Source organism: Rhipicephalus microplus, unplaced genomic scaffold (assembly GCF_043290135.1).
Source record: "Rhipicephalus microplus isolate Deutch F79 unplaced genomic scaffold, USDA_Rmic scaffold_12, whole genome shotgun sequence".
Classification (NCBI taxonomy): Eukaryota; Metazoa; Arthropoda; class Arachnida; order Ixodida; family Ixodidae; genus Rhipicephalus; species Rhipicephalus microplus.
Window position 1 is genome coordinate 45,462,528 of NW_027464585.1, and position 15,417 is coordinate 45,477,944.

Sequence of the window (15,417 nt, forward strand, 5' to 3'; positions counted from 1 at the left end):
GGTTATAGTGGTGGTGTACAGCTGGCGTCTGCAGGGCCTGTGCTTCCAGACCCTGCAGCGTCCCCTTGTAGGACTCCATGGTGGGTGGCTGGCACCGCTGCCGAAAAGAAACCTTTTCTTATGGCTAGTTTCTTCCCCCCACTCCCTGATCGCCCTCAGAAAAGAGGGCGCACCGATGAAGTCTTCCAGTTTTATGGTCACCAGAGAGTATCCTTTCCCCGATTTCACGTTGTCCACGCTGACACACCCGGCAAACCAGTGAGAACAATTTCACCTTTTCTTGTTTTGAAGTCTTTGACAGAAATCTTTGGCCCAGGATATAAAGCTTCGAGAATGGCAAGTGGTGACTTCCTGTTGGAGCTCCGCGACCAGAAACAATATGAAAAATTGCCTAACCTAAAGAAATTTGCAGATACAAAATTAATAGTAACCCCACACCGAACCATGAACACCACCCGTGGCGTTGTCTCAGATGATGACCTGTTAGGGCTGATGGAGGCTGAACTCCTGGAGGATTTTAGCGAACAGAATGTCATCAATGTGAAACGAATTAGGATGAGGCGCGATGGTGAAGAAATCCAGACTAAGCACTTAATACTTACTTTCAATTCAAGTGTACTGCCCGACTCTGTTGAGGCAGGGTACATCAAGCTTCGAGTGAGGCCATATATACCGAACCCTCTCAGATGTTTTAAATGCCAGCGGTTCGGCCACAGTTCTCAGAACTGCCGAGGCCGCCTAACTTGTGCGAAATGCAGTGCTGATGAACACACATCTGATGCTTGTGAAAACTCTCCTCACTGTGTGAACTGTAACGGGGAGCATGCCGCATACTCACAGTCATGCCCCAGCTGGAAAAAAGAAAAGGAAATTGTCACGATTAAAGTAAAACAAAACATTTCATTTAGGGAGGCACGAAGGCAGGTGTTCTACCTGCCACAAACCAGCTTTGCCGAAGTGGCGCGTCAGGGGGCAGCGCCACGACGGCCCCCGGCGCCTGTCTGGCACACGTGTAGTGAGCCAGTGGTGACGCCATCCACCCCCACGGCGGTTGCAGCCACTGCTGCTCCGCCATCGAAGAAGGACCCACCAACCTCCGGGCTGGGGGCCGCGAAGGCCTTGTCTTTAGAGGCGAGGCCCTCAAAACAACCGCAGCGCTCGCAAGAGCGCTTGTTCAGTGCCTCGCTAGAGGCAATGGACACAACTTCGAGCGTGAGGGCGCAGCAAGCGCCTAAGGATCGGCGCGACTCCGTCGACCGATTCAAAAAAGAAAAATCTCGTGTCACGGCCCCTGGAAAGGGTCCGTGCGCTAATTTTCTATCCTTGAGCACACAGCACAAAACACATTTAAAATGGACACGCAGATTTTACAGTGGAATGTGAGAGGACTTCTCCATAACCTCGATGATATTAGAGAACTCCTTAATAAACATACTCCAAAGGTGCTGTGTGTTCAGGAAACACATCTCAAGTCCACACAAACAAATTTTCTAAAGCAATATGCTATCTTCCGCAAAGACCGTGACGACGCCGCCGCCTCGTCGGGCGGTGTCGCTATAATAGTTAATAAAGGTGTTGCCTGTAAGCAATTAAACCTCCGAACTTCTCTTGAGGCAGTTGCTGTCCGAGCAGTGCTGTTCGGGAAGCTACTAACAATTACTTCTATTTACATTCCTCCGTGCTATCAACTTTCAAAGACAGAATTTCAAAGCTTCATTGATGAACTTCCTCCGCCATATATAGTCGTTGGTGATCTAAATGCACAAAATCCTTTATGGGGCGACTCCCGTTTGGATGCACGAGGACGCCTAATAGAACACTTTCTGTTTTCGTCATGTGCATGTTTACTTAACAAAAAAGAATCAACATATTATAGCACTACACACAACACATACTCTTCTTTAGACCTGAGTATTGTCTCGAGTACACTAATTCCTTATCTGGAGTGGTCTGTTCTCAAGAACCCCTTTTGGAGTGACCACTTCCCGATAATGTTAAAGTTAACAAAAGAAGATACATGCTCGCCTGACTTTCCTCGCTGGAACACCAAGTCAACCAACTGGGAACTGTTTCGAGAAATTACATTTTTAGACGGAGATGAGATTGCTGATTTTAATATAGACAATGCTGTAGCATTCCTAACAGGTTTTATTATTGACGCTGCAGTGAAATGTATCAAGCAAACCAACGGAATGACCAATAAACGTCGCATTCCATGGTGGAACGAGGATTGTCGGAAAGCGCGCAATAGACAAAATAAAGCTTGGAGACTACTCCGAAATTACCCAACAGCTGAAAACCTAAACAATTTCAAACAGGTTAAGTCCCAAGCCAGAAGAACGCGTCGTCTTGCAAAGAAAGAAAGTTGGAATAGGTACATCTCCGGTATAAATTCTTACTCCGACGAAACGAAGGTTTGGAATAGGGTAAACAAGTTAATGGGTCGGGAGACACACCCCCTACCTTTGGTAAGTAGCCGAGGGGAGAGCCTGGAGGAGCAGGCGGACTGCCTAGGCGAACACTTTGAATACGTCTCAAGTGCATCAAACTATACAAAAACGTTCTTAAAATTCAAAGAACGCGAAGAGCGACAGCCCCTTAAATGTAAACGTCCATCCAGTGAGTCTTACAACTGCCCATTTACATTAGCTGAAGTTATAGCATCTCTTGCGTGCTGCAACAACTCAGCGCCAGGTGTTGATCGTATAACATACGAAATGGTAAAGTACCTTCACCCCGAAGCACTAAAAACACTCCTAACTCTCTTTAATAACATGTGGGCAGTTGGGTATATTCCATTGTCATGGAAAGAAGCTATAGTCATCCCAGTACTTAAACAAGGCAAAAATCCGTCTTTCGCCGCCAGCTACAGGCCAATGGCGCTAACAAGCTGTCTATGCAAACTATATGAGAAAATGATAAACCGGCGTTTAATCCACTTTTTAGAAAGTAACAGTATACTAGACCCCCTTCAGTGTGGTTTCAGAGAGGGGAGGTCGACAACAGACCACCTTGTTCGCATAGAGACATACATCAGAGATGCCTTTATTCATAGGCAGTTTGTACTTTCCGTATTCCTAGACTTAGAGAAGGCGTATGACATCACATGGTGATTTGGGATTATCCGCGATCTTGTCACCATGGGCATCCGTGGGAACATGCTAAACACAATTAAAAGTTACCTGTCTAACCGAACCTTTCGCGTAAAAGTGGGAAATGCTCTCTCTAGAACTTTTACCCAAGAGACTGGTGTTCCGCAAGGTGGCGTGCTTAGTTGCACACTCTTTCTTGTAAAAATGAACTCCCTGCAGTCATTCCAAGTGCGATGTTTTATTCCGTGTATGTTGATGATGTGCAGATGAGTTTCAAATCATGCAATATGTCTGTCTGCGAACGACAAGTGCAGCTTGGAATGAATAAATTCTCTAAATGGGCGGATGAAAACGGTTTTAAAATAAACACGAAGAAAAGTACTTGCATACTTTTCTCCTACAAACGAGGGGTAATGCCACAACCAAATGTTGCGATCAAGGGAGACCAACTCTCTGTAAGCAGCGAGCATAAATTCCTGGGAACCACTTTAGATTCTAAACTTACGTTTATTCCCCATATTAAATATGTCAAAATGAAATGTTTGAAAGCGATGAACGTCCTAAAACTCTTGTCACGTACAACATGGGGTAGTGATCGAAAGTGCCTCTTGAAGTTATACAAAAGCCTTGTCGGGTCGCGCCTTGATTATGCCTCTACAATTTATCATTCCGCAACGCCAAGTGCATCAAAAATCCTAGACCCCGTTCACCATCTGGGTATCCGACTTGCAACCGGTGCTTTCAGGACAAGCCCGATCCAGAGCCTCTATGTAGAGTCGAATCAGTGGTCACTTCACCTGCAACAATCCTATAGCAGTTTCACATATTTTATAAAGGTACGTGCAAACATCAAGCATCCATCTTATTCAACTATAAACGATATGACCGCTGCCACCCTCTTCCATAATCGACTCACAGTGAGAAAGCCGTTCTCCTTGCGTGTGAGAAACTTATGTGAGGAAATGGGTGTTCCGCTGCTGGAACTTTGTCCTACGCCCACAGGGATACTTTTAACGCCGTGGCAGTGGCAGCTTATACACTGTGACACCTCATTTGTTGAGATCACTAAACACGCACCAGAAGAACATATTAAAATGCATTTCCGAGAACTCCAGTCCAACTACTCATGCGTAGAGTTTTATACTGACGCTTCTAAGTCGCATGCAGGGGTGGCTTATGCAGCCGTCGGACCATCCTTTTCGGAATCCGGCGTGCTGCACCCAGAAACAAGTATATTTACGGCTGAGGGTTATGCACTATTGTCCGCTGTGAAGCATATACGGAAATCAAACATACAAAAATCAATTATATTCACAGACTCGTTAAGCGTCGTAAATGCATTAAGATCCCTTTTCAGATTCAGAAATCCGATAATAATTGAGCTATATTCCGTTCTGTGTACAGCGTATATGTCCAACCAGCATATTACTATTTGCTGGGTACCTGGCCATAGAAGTATCGAGGGCAATGTGTTAGCTGACCAAATGGCCACGTCAATTATAATGCGCGCTATTAACCCCACCGCTACTGTCCCTGCAACAGATCTAAAACCCTTTCTACGAAAGAAACTGCGAAACCACTGGCAACGCTTGTGGGACACAGAAACAAATAATAAGCTTCATTTGATTAAGCCGCGGTTGGGTTACTGGCCCTCCGCTACAAGAACACGGCGAACTGATGTCATTCTGTCGCCCCAGAATAGGACACACTTATGGTACTCATAACTTTCTTCTGACTGGCGATGAACCTCCTACTTGTGGTAGATGTGGTGACAGGCTAACCGTCCTCCACGTCCTCCTGGAGTGTGCGGAAGCTGAAAGGGAGAGAAAGAAATATTTTGCTTTAGCATACCGCTATAATCTTCCTTTACATCCGATTATGTTTCTCGGTGAAGAGCCGCTTTTTAATACAAAATCAGTTTTAAGCTTTTTAAAGGAAGTAGTACTGAATGTGTTTAGTCCAACATTGAATGTTTTTAGCCCAACAGGTTCATAGCACATCCTCTGTTCAGAGGATGCTGCTGTGATAGCAGATTTCAATGAGCCCAGGCCTACATGCTCTTGTTTTAAGGGCTCTGTCGAGGCACTGGTGCTCCATGCCAAGTTTTTATTTGACATACTTATCACTTTTAAATCATTTTATGTCTCCATAGCTCACATCATTTGTCATTGCCATAATTTTACCATATGTATATTTTTACACACCTACAGCGACTGTTTTTTTAGGCCCATTTACAGCCACGTCACATTTGTTTTATCTACACTGCACATCCAACAATTCATTATCATTGCTCTGGCGCTCTTTGGCCATATCTGGCCCTTGCGCCAATAAACACCACTAATCATCAATCATCACAAATAGAGATTGCTCGCCACAGACGACAATATGCGGCTCTACTAACCCTTGATTTAGCCAAGGCATATGATAGTGTTGAACATGCTATTCTTATCAATGCATGCCCTAAAAGACTTAAACTTCCCACAACCCGCGTGTACACGATTGTATGACAAGGGTATGGAGTAGACAACACCGGTGATACATGATACATAATCATAAATATGACCAACATTGCATGTATTTTGCTGGACATATATGTGATTCGCGACTTGTCTATGTACTTTGGCATATGAAGTGGATAACTAGTTCCTGGCAGAAATAACCAGTCGGACGTCATATCTTGATGTCACCTTTTTTAGGCCGTGGGTAAAACCGTGAACATATGGAAGAACAGCAAATTTCTTATTCTTCGCCTTCTCATCCTAGAGCCAACCAACACCAGGGCCTCCTTTTATTTATTTATTTATTTATTTATTTATTTGTACCCTCAAGGCCTACAGGCATTTCAGAGGGGAGTGGGTTATAAGGTTATACAAAAAACTAAAAAGCAGCAACAAAAGTAGTAAGCAGATAAGTACAAACATACATGGGCCCTAATCATACAATGTTAGCTAGTGCTGCACGAAACTGATGGTTGTCTTCGATTGCGGCGGTCAGTCCGGGAAGGCGGTTCCAATCTTGTGACGTCCGAGGAATAAATGACTGATAGAAGGCATTGGTGTTGCATGGTATTGTTCCTACTTTGTGTCGGTGATCCATACGAGAAAGAATATATGAAGGAGGAGTAATTAACTCACTGAATAGGGGCGAATTATGGTAGTAGATTTTGTGAAAGAGAGAGAGGCGAGAGTGTTTGCGGCGCGAAGTTAGAGTGGGTAATTGAAGCAAGTTTTTCATGGACGTGACACTTGCCGCACGGGTGAAATTACCGAGAATGAAACGTGCTGCGTTGTTCTGCACGAGCTCGAATGATGTCACCAGATAGTCGTGGCTCGGGTCTCAAATGGATGATGCATATTCGAGTTTAGAACGAACCAATGATTTATACAAAAGTGTTTTTAAAGAGGTAGGGGCAGAAAAGAAGTTGCGGCGAAGGTAGCCAAGCAGGCGATTAGCATTATTAATAACGGTATTAATATGAAGCGACCAGGTAAGATCAGTTGTTATGTGAATTCCAAGGTATCGGTACGACGTCACAGGTTCAAGAAGTGTGTTGTTAAGGTAATAGGAACCCGTCGAAAGGGCTGTTCTTGAAATGCGTAAGACTTTGCATTTAGTTGTATTAAGTTCCATTAACCATTGCTCACACCAGTTAGAAATTGCATTAATGTCCGATTGCAGTGCCGTAACGTCGTTATCGTTGTTAATTTCTCGAAAAATAACGCAGTCATCTGCAAACAAGTGAATATTAGAGAGAACACAGCTAGGTAGGTCATTAACGTATATCAAAAACAAAAGTGGTCCCAAGACAGAGCCCTGGGGAACGCCGGAATGAACAGAACTGGGTGAAGAGTCATAGTTATTGGCTGTGACGAACTGGAAACGATTAGAAAGGAAATACTCAATCCATGCAAACAACTTAGGATCTAGATTTAACTTGCTTAGTTTGTAAAGGAGTAGTTTGTGAGACACTTTGTCAAAAGCCTTGGAGAAGTCGAGGAAGATACAATCAGCGGATGAACGGCGATCTAAAATTAAGTGTAGCTTGTGGGTTAATGAAAGCAATTGGGTCTCGCACGAGAACTTCTTTCGAAAACCATGTTGCGTGGGTGAGAAGAAAGAGTGAAATTCAAGAAATTTGACCAGATGGGAAAAAATTACATGTTCGAGAATTTTGCATGGAATGCTTGTTAGTGATATGGGTCGGAAATTGTTAGGCGTGTGTTTGTTACCGGACTTATGGAGTGGCACCACCTTCCCGACTTCCCAATCCGCCGGCAGGATGCTCGTGTCGAGGGTCTGCTGGAATATTTTGCACAAAATAATAGAGGAATACACAACAGTACATTTTAAGAACTTCTTATTAATAAGGTCAACACCGGGGCTCGATGAGGGTTTCAGTGACTGGATTATTTTACTTACACCACCTGGGTCAGTAACAATGGGGTCCATGGAGAGATAATTACAGTTCTGTAGTTCAGATATTGAGGGGTTAGAAGAAACAACAAAGTTCTGGCAAAAAACTGCATTGAGTAGGGAAGAACATTCGCTACTGGGTATAATGGAACCATCTGGCCCAGTCAATGTAATACTATTCGTTTTAGAAGGAGTGATCACACGCCAAAATTTTTTAGGGTCGTTAATAAGCATAGAAGGAAGGGTGCGCTGAAGAAAGTGTGATTTGGCAAGTTTTACTGCTGCAATGTATGCTTTGTTGGCGGTTGTGTATGCGTTCCATCGGTAATCACTCGGGGATTTTTTAGCCAGACGATAGCAGCGCTTTTTTCGATTAGACAGCCTGTTTAACTGCTTGTTGTACCAAGTCGCCTCCGGGTTAGAATTTATTGTGCGCAGAGAGATGTATTTGTCAGTTAGTTGGTGAACTTTATTTTTAAATAGGTTCAAGTTTTCTTGAACGGTACGCGTATCAAAATGCAACAAGAAAATGTCCAGAAAGCAAGCTAGTTCGTTGTTAATAGTTTCAAAGTCTGCTCTTGAGTAGTCACGAATTTGCTTAGTTGAGGTCGTAGCCCTGCTTAGTGGAACGTTTATATTAAATGAAAGGAGCGAGTGGTCGCTCAGACCGGGTAAGTATGAAATCGGGGAAGCAAAATTAGCGTGCGTAGTTAATATCAAATCTAGTTTGTTCGCGGTCTCTTGCGTGGTTCTAGTCGGTTCAGAAACGAGCTGGGAAAAAGAAAATAATGAACAAAGATTGAGAAATTCTGTTGTTTGAGATGAAAGTGGTTTAGATGCGGGGGTTTCCGAGGACCAAGAAATATGTGGGAAGTTAAAATCACCCATAAGGAATATAGGAGCAGTGGGGTGTCGTGTAGAAACAATATTCAGCGCATCGTGTAGTTCAGACACAAACGTTGGGGGATATGAAGGTGGACGGTAACAAACGCCCATAACAAATTTCCGGTGCCCAATGTCAACGCAAGACCATACAGATTCTAAATCAGTGTGAACGTGAATTAAGTGAGATGGATAAGACTTTTTGACAGCAAGTAATACGCCACCGCCTTGACGCAAGGTGCGATCGCAGCGATAAATGTTAAAACAGGACACGTCGAAGATTTCACTATCATGAATGTGTGTGTGCAACCATGTTTCAGTGAGTGCTACGATGTCTGCGCTAACGGTGTTAATGACAGAGTTAAGGGATTCCCGTTTGCTTGTTACACTGCGAGTATTTGCTAGAATTACGGAGACACATGGCATCGGTGCTCTAGCTCCCCTCGCGTGTTCCTAGCTGGTAGGCCTGCCGGACAACGCAGACGCACTCGCCAAAAGCGGTGCGGCAGACGTGGCATTGGGAAGTGGCGCAGTAGGTGGCGCCCGTTTTATTTCTTTTACGCTGTCAGACACGGTATCGTACATGAAGCACCGGTCATCTATTATTAGTTTGTTATAGCGCAATTGGAATTAGGGAGAGTGGGGTTGGCCTTTGCCGAATTCTACAAGTTTCTTTCTAGCCTGCCTAGTTGCGACTGAGTAATCTTCCGATACTGCAATGTCTTTAGCTTTTAAAACAGCGCGGTCGGAAAGAATCGCTTCCTTCATCTTGAAGCTGCGAAATTTAATGATGACCGGAAGAGTTTTGGAGCTGGAAAAGGTGCCTATGCGGTGAACGTGATCGACATCGTTTTCAGTAATGGCTTTTCCTGTCGCACTTGATAGTGCAGCTATCGTCTTCTCCTCTGTGTCTTGCCACGATTCCCGCGAGTCCGGGATGCCATGAACGAGCAGGTTACTTCTCCGTGACCTGTCCTCTAGGTCGTCCAGGTGAGATTGCAAGACGTCCTGCTGCGACATCAAGCGTTCTGCAGCGTCGCTGACAGCCGCCAGGTCACCACTCATCTGCTCTATCACTTCCGACTTTGATTCTAAGCATTCAAGACGGCCGAAAATGTCAACCAGCTTTGTTTCTATTGCCTGCTGGCCGGACTTGATTTCTCTGATATCTGTTTGAAGATCCGCTTGCCCCTTAGTTAATGCGATTGTCCGTTCGTTGATGTCTTTGAGTATCTGAAGCATTGTGTTCATTTGCTCCGAGTTCGCATCCTGAGGTTCGTCGGGAGCTGTGGATTGGTTTCGGGGTTTAGAAGGACCAGGGTTAGTCTCTATGTTGCCTGACAGAAGCAGCAACAGCGCGACATCAACGCAATCGAGCAATGTTTCACAAAGCACTTGTGGGCATGGGAGCAGTATCAAAAAGCGATTGTTAGATCGCTGTGCGAAAAGTGAGAATTGATTACGCACCTGCGGGGCGTAGAGAAGAATTTTCGGCATGGTTTCACGAACGCTGCTCCCATGCCCACTAAAGGCAAGTGTGCTGCGTGGCTTGTTTATATCCGTGCGCCACAGTGCTGCCGCCGTCACTTTGGCCGTGTTCCGGGTGAACGTCGAGTTGCTTAGTCGAAGGTTGATACCGTCGCAGCCACGATTGTAGATATCCAGCACGTCATCGCCAGTTGAAGCTTGAAAGGCCTGCCCAGGATCGATGCGCGTAGGACGAAATGGCCAGACGAAAAAGACGGTCAGCAAAACCTGCGGGGCGTAGAGAAGAATTTTCGGCATGGTTTCATGAACGCTGCTCCCATGCCCTTTATGAACTTTTCGCAGACCTTTAACCATACATCCCGTGGGAAGCCCGCTTGTCTCAGTTTTTACACCTGCCCCGTAAAACATTTTTCAACTAAGTGAGCGCAAAATTTCTTCAGTGCAAAGCTAAAACTAGAGAGCGCAATCACATTTTTAACCAGTTTCGTATGGCTCAATTTATAGTTCAGCCGAGGTTATTATGTATTCTATTTTTGGATCTTCACCTACAGTTCTCGCCCACGCACAAGTGTTGGTGCTATTCTGTGAACCCTGGGAAACCAAAACTTGCACAGTTCTTGTCTCAGGAACTGCGTCGTATAGTTTTCTTCCTCGTAAGGCTCGAGCTGTGTACGCATAGGAGAAGGCAAGCGGCAGCGTGGAGAGGGCGAGCAAAGACGTCCCGACCGAGAGTGTTGGTTGTTCTGGTAGCAGGCTGGCATTGGAGTGAAGAACCATAATGTGCATTGGTGTCAAGCGGGAAGAAGGGCTAACGGCAGTTTTCATCAGTGATATGCGTCCGCCGGCGGCAATACTTTGCGACGTGCCCGGGGTACCGACATATGTAACATATCGGGCGATTGTCAAGGGTGTGCCACGGGTAGGCGGTGTTAGTGCTGGTCCACTGAACTGGATGTGGGGGATAGCTCGCTTGAGGCTGGAACAGAGGTGCGGGCGCCTTGCGAGTTGGCATGGCTGCAGCTGCGGCGTAGGTGAGTGGAGCAGCCACAAGATTATGCTTGCGGGCAGCTAGTAGGGCCTCGGCGACCTCTTCTTGAATGGCGCCACGTAGAGACGACGCTAAAGTTGTGATAGGTTCTGGTTTGAAGGGCACCAAGGAAAGCTGTCATGCGACTTCTTTGCGGACAAACGCTTTTATTTCAGCTGTTAGTGACGCTTGGTCATGGCCATTAGTCAAACTAGACAGTGATACCAAATCGTGCACTGGAGGACATCTTGTCAGAGCTCGCTGCTTCCGCAATTCATCGTAGCTTTTGCACAAGCTAATTACGTCGTTAACTGTGGTCGGGTATTTTGCCAAGAGCAATTGAAAAGCGTCGTCGTCAATCCGTTTCAGGTTGTGCTTACATTTTTCAGCTTGCTTCATTGTGGCGTTCACTCGTCTGCACAAATCGACGACGTCTTCCATGTAGCTCGTGAAGTTTTCACCCCTTCCTTGTGCGCGTGTGCGTAAGCGCTGCTCGGCACGAAGTTTTCGGACGGCAGATCAATCGAAGAATGCTCCAATCGACGCTTTAAATTGTGGCCACGTTCGGACGTCTGCCTCGTGGTTTCTAAGCCAAAGGCTGGCTACACCCGCGAGGTAGAATGACAAGTGTGTCAACTTCTTCGCATCCGTACATCTGTTCAAAGCGCTCACCCGTTCAAAAGTCGGGAGCCAATCTTTAATGTCCTTGTCATCTGTTCCGCTGAAGATTGGAGGCTTCCGCTGAGGAACACTGCGTGGACAGGTGGACGGTGAGTATGGAAGCGTCTGCTGATGGGCGTCCGGCATAGCAGAAGGTAGCCGTTGAGAACAGAGTTTCAGGATGGTAGCGGGAAGGTATAGGGGACGGTACCCAGCGCGGCTCCACCAAATATAAAGGAGATTTATTGAGCGGAAAGGTTGTTGCTAGTAAGGCGATGCACCAGCCGCAGTTCACAAGCTTGAGCATCTGCTGCACGCTCGATGCTGCTGCCTCTGAGCCAGAGTACTTCCGCTTATATATATATATATATATATATATATATATATATATATATTGTTAGGGCATTTCTTAGCCGGCTCCCAGTGAGCATACACAATGGTGACAGTCACGGCCAAGCATGGACTCCCCGCCTAGCAGCGTCCTTTTTGGGTAGACCCACTAGAAACCACTTGAGAGATTGACTCTTTATTTCAGTGTTCGGATGATTCTCTACAATTACCCTGGGGTCGAAAAGGGAGCCGCTTGGTGACCTAACAGCTTGTCACTATGAGCAGCGGGTAAGCCTTCAGGCGCTCCACGTTGACTATGCCACAGCCGCAAAATATATATATATATATGTATATATATATATATATTGTTAGGGCATTTCTTAGCCGGCACCCAGTGAGCATACATAATGGCGACAGTAGTCACGGCCAAGCATGGACTCCCCGCCTAGCAGCGTCCTTTTTGGGTAGACCCACTAGAAAGCACTTGAGAGATCGACTCTTTATTTCAGTGTTCGGAGGCTTCTCTACAATTACCCTGGGGTCGAAAAGGGAGCCGCTTGGCGACCTAACAGCTTGTCACTATGAGCAGCGGGTAAGCCTTCAGGCGCTCCACGTTGACTATGCCACGCCCGCAATATATATATATATATATATATATATATATATATATATATATATATATATATATATATATATATATATATATATATATATTGTTAGGGCATTTCTTAGCCGGCCCCCAGTGAGCATACACAATGGCGACAGTAGTCACGGCCAAGCATGGACTCCCGCCTAGCAGCGTCCTTTTTGGGTAGACCCACTAGAAAGCACTTGAGAGATCGACTCATTATTTCAGTGTTCGGAGGCTTCTCTACAATTACCCTGGGGTCGAAAAGGGAGCCGCTTGGCGACCTAGCAGCTTGTCACTATGAGCAGCGAGTAAGCCTTCAGGCGCTCTACGTTGACTATGCCACGCCCACAATATATATATATATATATATATATATATATATATATATATTGTTAGGGCATTTCTTAGCCGGCGCCCAGTGAGCATACACAATGGCGACAGTAGTCACGGCCAAGCATGGACTCCCCGCCTAGCAGCGTCCTTTTTGGGTAGACCCACTAGAAAGCACTTGAGAGATCGACTCATTATTTCAGTGTTCGGAGGCTTCTCTACAATTACCCTGGGGTCGAAAAAGCAGCCGCCTGGCGACTTAACAGCTTGTCACTATGAATGGGTAAGCCTTCAGGCGCTCCACGTTGACTATGCGACGCCCGCAGTATTGCCACGCTCCATTTCTCAAGCTTTTGTTATCGTCCCAAAACACCACACGATTCTACGCGCAAACCGCGCCTGCAGTTTTCGAGAAGGTTCCGGACTGTAGTAGATCATTTCGATAAGAATAAGATCACGCCCACCGTGCGAACGGTACAGATTGTTCTGGAACCTACGCCACCGCCAGCGAGAACGCTAGACCATTCGACGGCAAGAGCATAACTGCCGACGCGCTTCGCCGCTTGTCAGTTGTTGATCGAAGGCCGACGCTCCGTTCGCCGCTATCAGTCCGAGACTGCTATCTGCGCGAGACTGCTGCTGTAATTGGACTTTACTTTTACCAGGCACAGGTTCGCCCAAATAAACAGTTAAATCCCAACACGAAGTCTCCTGTCTTCGGCCACGTCACGACTCCGTGACATCTGGTGGAGGTGCTGCTTCGTTCATGTACCGGACACCCCCGTCAAACCGTGAACCCAGCCCACGTCGCGGAGAACATACCGGCGCCAATCACGAGCAGCGAACAAGCCGCCGACAACAAGAGCTACCACCGGAGTACGGGCTTCTACAAGACAAGGCGCGGAAGACCAAGGCCATGACCGCGACTGCAGTGACAATGACAACCGCAGCGTCCCAGCCGACGATGGTCATTCATCAACCCAGGGAACCACCAATTTTCTATGGGTCATCGTTCGAAGACCCGGAGTCCTGGCTAGAAACATACGACCGTGTGGCCGCCCTCAACCACTGGGACCATGACGAAAAGCTGCGTCGTGTGCTCTTCTATTTGGAAGACATCGCAAGGACCTGGCTCGAAAATCGGGAGTCCACGCTCCGAACGTGGGATGTTTTCTGCGGCGCATTCCTGCAAACGTTCGCGAGCGTCGCTCGCAAAGAGAGGGCCGCTGCTTTATTAGAGACCCGGGTTCAGCTACCAAATGAAAATGTCGCCATTTTCACAGAAAAATGACCCGACTATTCCGTCACGCTGACCCAGACATGCCTGAGGAGAAAAAAGTTAGTTTCCTCATGCGAGGGGTCAAACAGGAGCTCTTCGCGAGACTGATGAGAAACCCACCGAAACCGTCCAAGAATTTGTAGCCGAAGCGACCACTATCGAAAAGACCCTGGACATGCGCACCAGACAGTATAATTGTCGCCTGACTGCAGACTGCGCTGCTGCTCAAGCCAGTAACTCCGGAGACCTGCGTGAAATGATCCGAGCGATCGTGCGGGAAGAGCTGCGCAAGCTGTTGTCTCCGGCGCAGCCTCAAGTGGATTCAATCACCGACATTGTGCGAGAAGAAGTTCGGCAATCGCTTCAAATTCCCCACGCACCGCTGCCAGAGCCGGAAGCTATGAGCTACGCCGCTGCACTGCGCCACAATGCTCCTCCCCGTCCACGCCAAAATGCCGCCCCATCGCACTTCCGTCGACAGACGCCACCACCGCCACCACCCCCACCGACGTCATACCGTTCGCCAGCGGCCCAGCGCAGTGCACCGAGGAAGACTGACGTCTGGCACACCCCTGATCATCGCCCGCTCTGCTACCATTGTGGCGAGGCCGGACACACATACCGCCGTTGCCAGTACCGACAGATGGGACTGCGTGGCTTCGCCGTCAATGCACCCCGTCCACAGCCAGGAGAACGACCGCGTGACATCGCCGACTATCTGACAGGAACTCGGTGGACACCACGAAGCCCTTCGCGTTCGCCGTCGCCCAGCCGCCGCACGTCACCGCACCACCGGCAGTACTCTGGCCCAACGCGGGGCCAGTCTCCCAGCCCGTATCCGGGAAACTAAGGGCAGGAACCGGTGGAGGTGCGGTTGCTGTGCGACGAACTACCGAAGATCCTCCGACGACGACGACGCCGCGACGGAGCTTTCCGAACACAACGCCAACCAGGCAAAGCCCTGACGGCGAAAGCTCACTTACCGAAGGTGGCCTGACGACGCAACATGGAAGCAGCAGAACAAGCCGACGCAGCCGTGACCCGACGCCACGCCCTAACTGTAATGCGAGACGGCGAACTAGCGACCTCGACGTTCTTATCGACGGCCACAGTGTGACCGCTCTCGTCGATACTGGAGCCGACTATTCTGTCATCAGTGGGTCGTTCGCCGCGAAGTTAAAGAAAGTTAGGACAGCTTGGAAAGGCCCTGAAATCCGCACAGCCAGAGGTCATCTCGTAACGCCTGCAGGAATGTGCACAGCGAGAGTCACCATTAACGGCCGTA

The 15,417-nt window shown here is 47.5% G+C and overlaps 1 protein-coding gene across 2 annotated transcripts in view; it reads right to left on the reverse strand.

Annotated features, from left to right (window-relative positions):
- Positions 1-4,693: 4,693 nt before the first annotated feature.
- LOC142783842 (uncharacterized) overlaps positions 4,694-15,417 on the reverse strand; it is a 36,170-nt gene continuing 25,446 nt past the window's right edge. The window contains exons 4-5 of one of the 2 annotated variants that reach the window (XM_075882521.1): positions 9,855-10,142; positions 4,694-4,905 (exon numbers count right to left, since the gene is read on the reverse strand). In XM_075882521.1, the coding sequence (XP_075738636.1) occupies positions 4,843-4,905; positions 9,855-10,142 (351 nt within the window). In that variant the 3' untranslated portion in view covers positions 4,694-4,842. Of the gene's footprint in view, positions 4,906-9,854; positions 10,143-15,417 lie in introns of those variants that run through there. The other variant, XR_012888513.1, reaches the window with a different exon arrangement.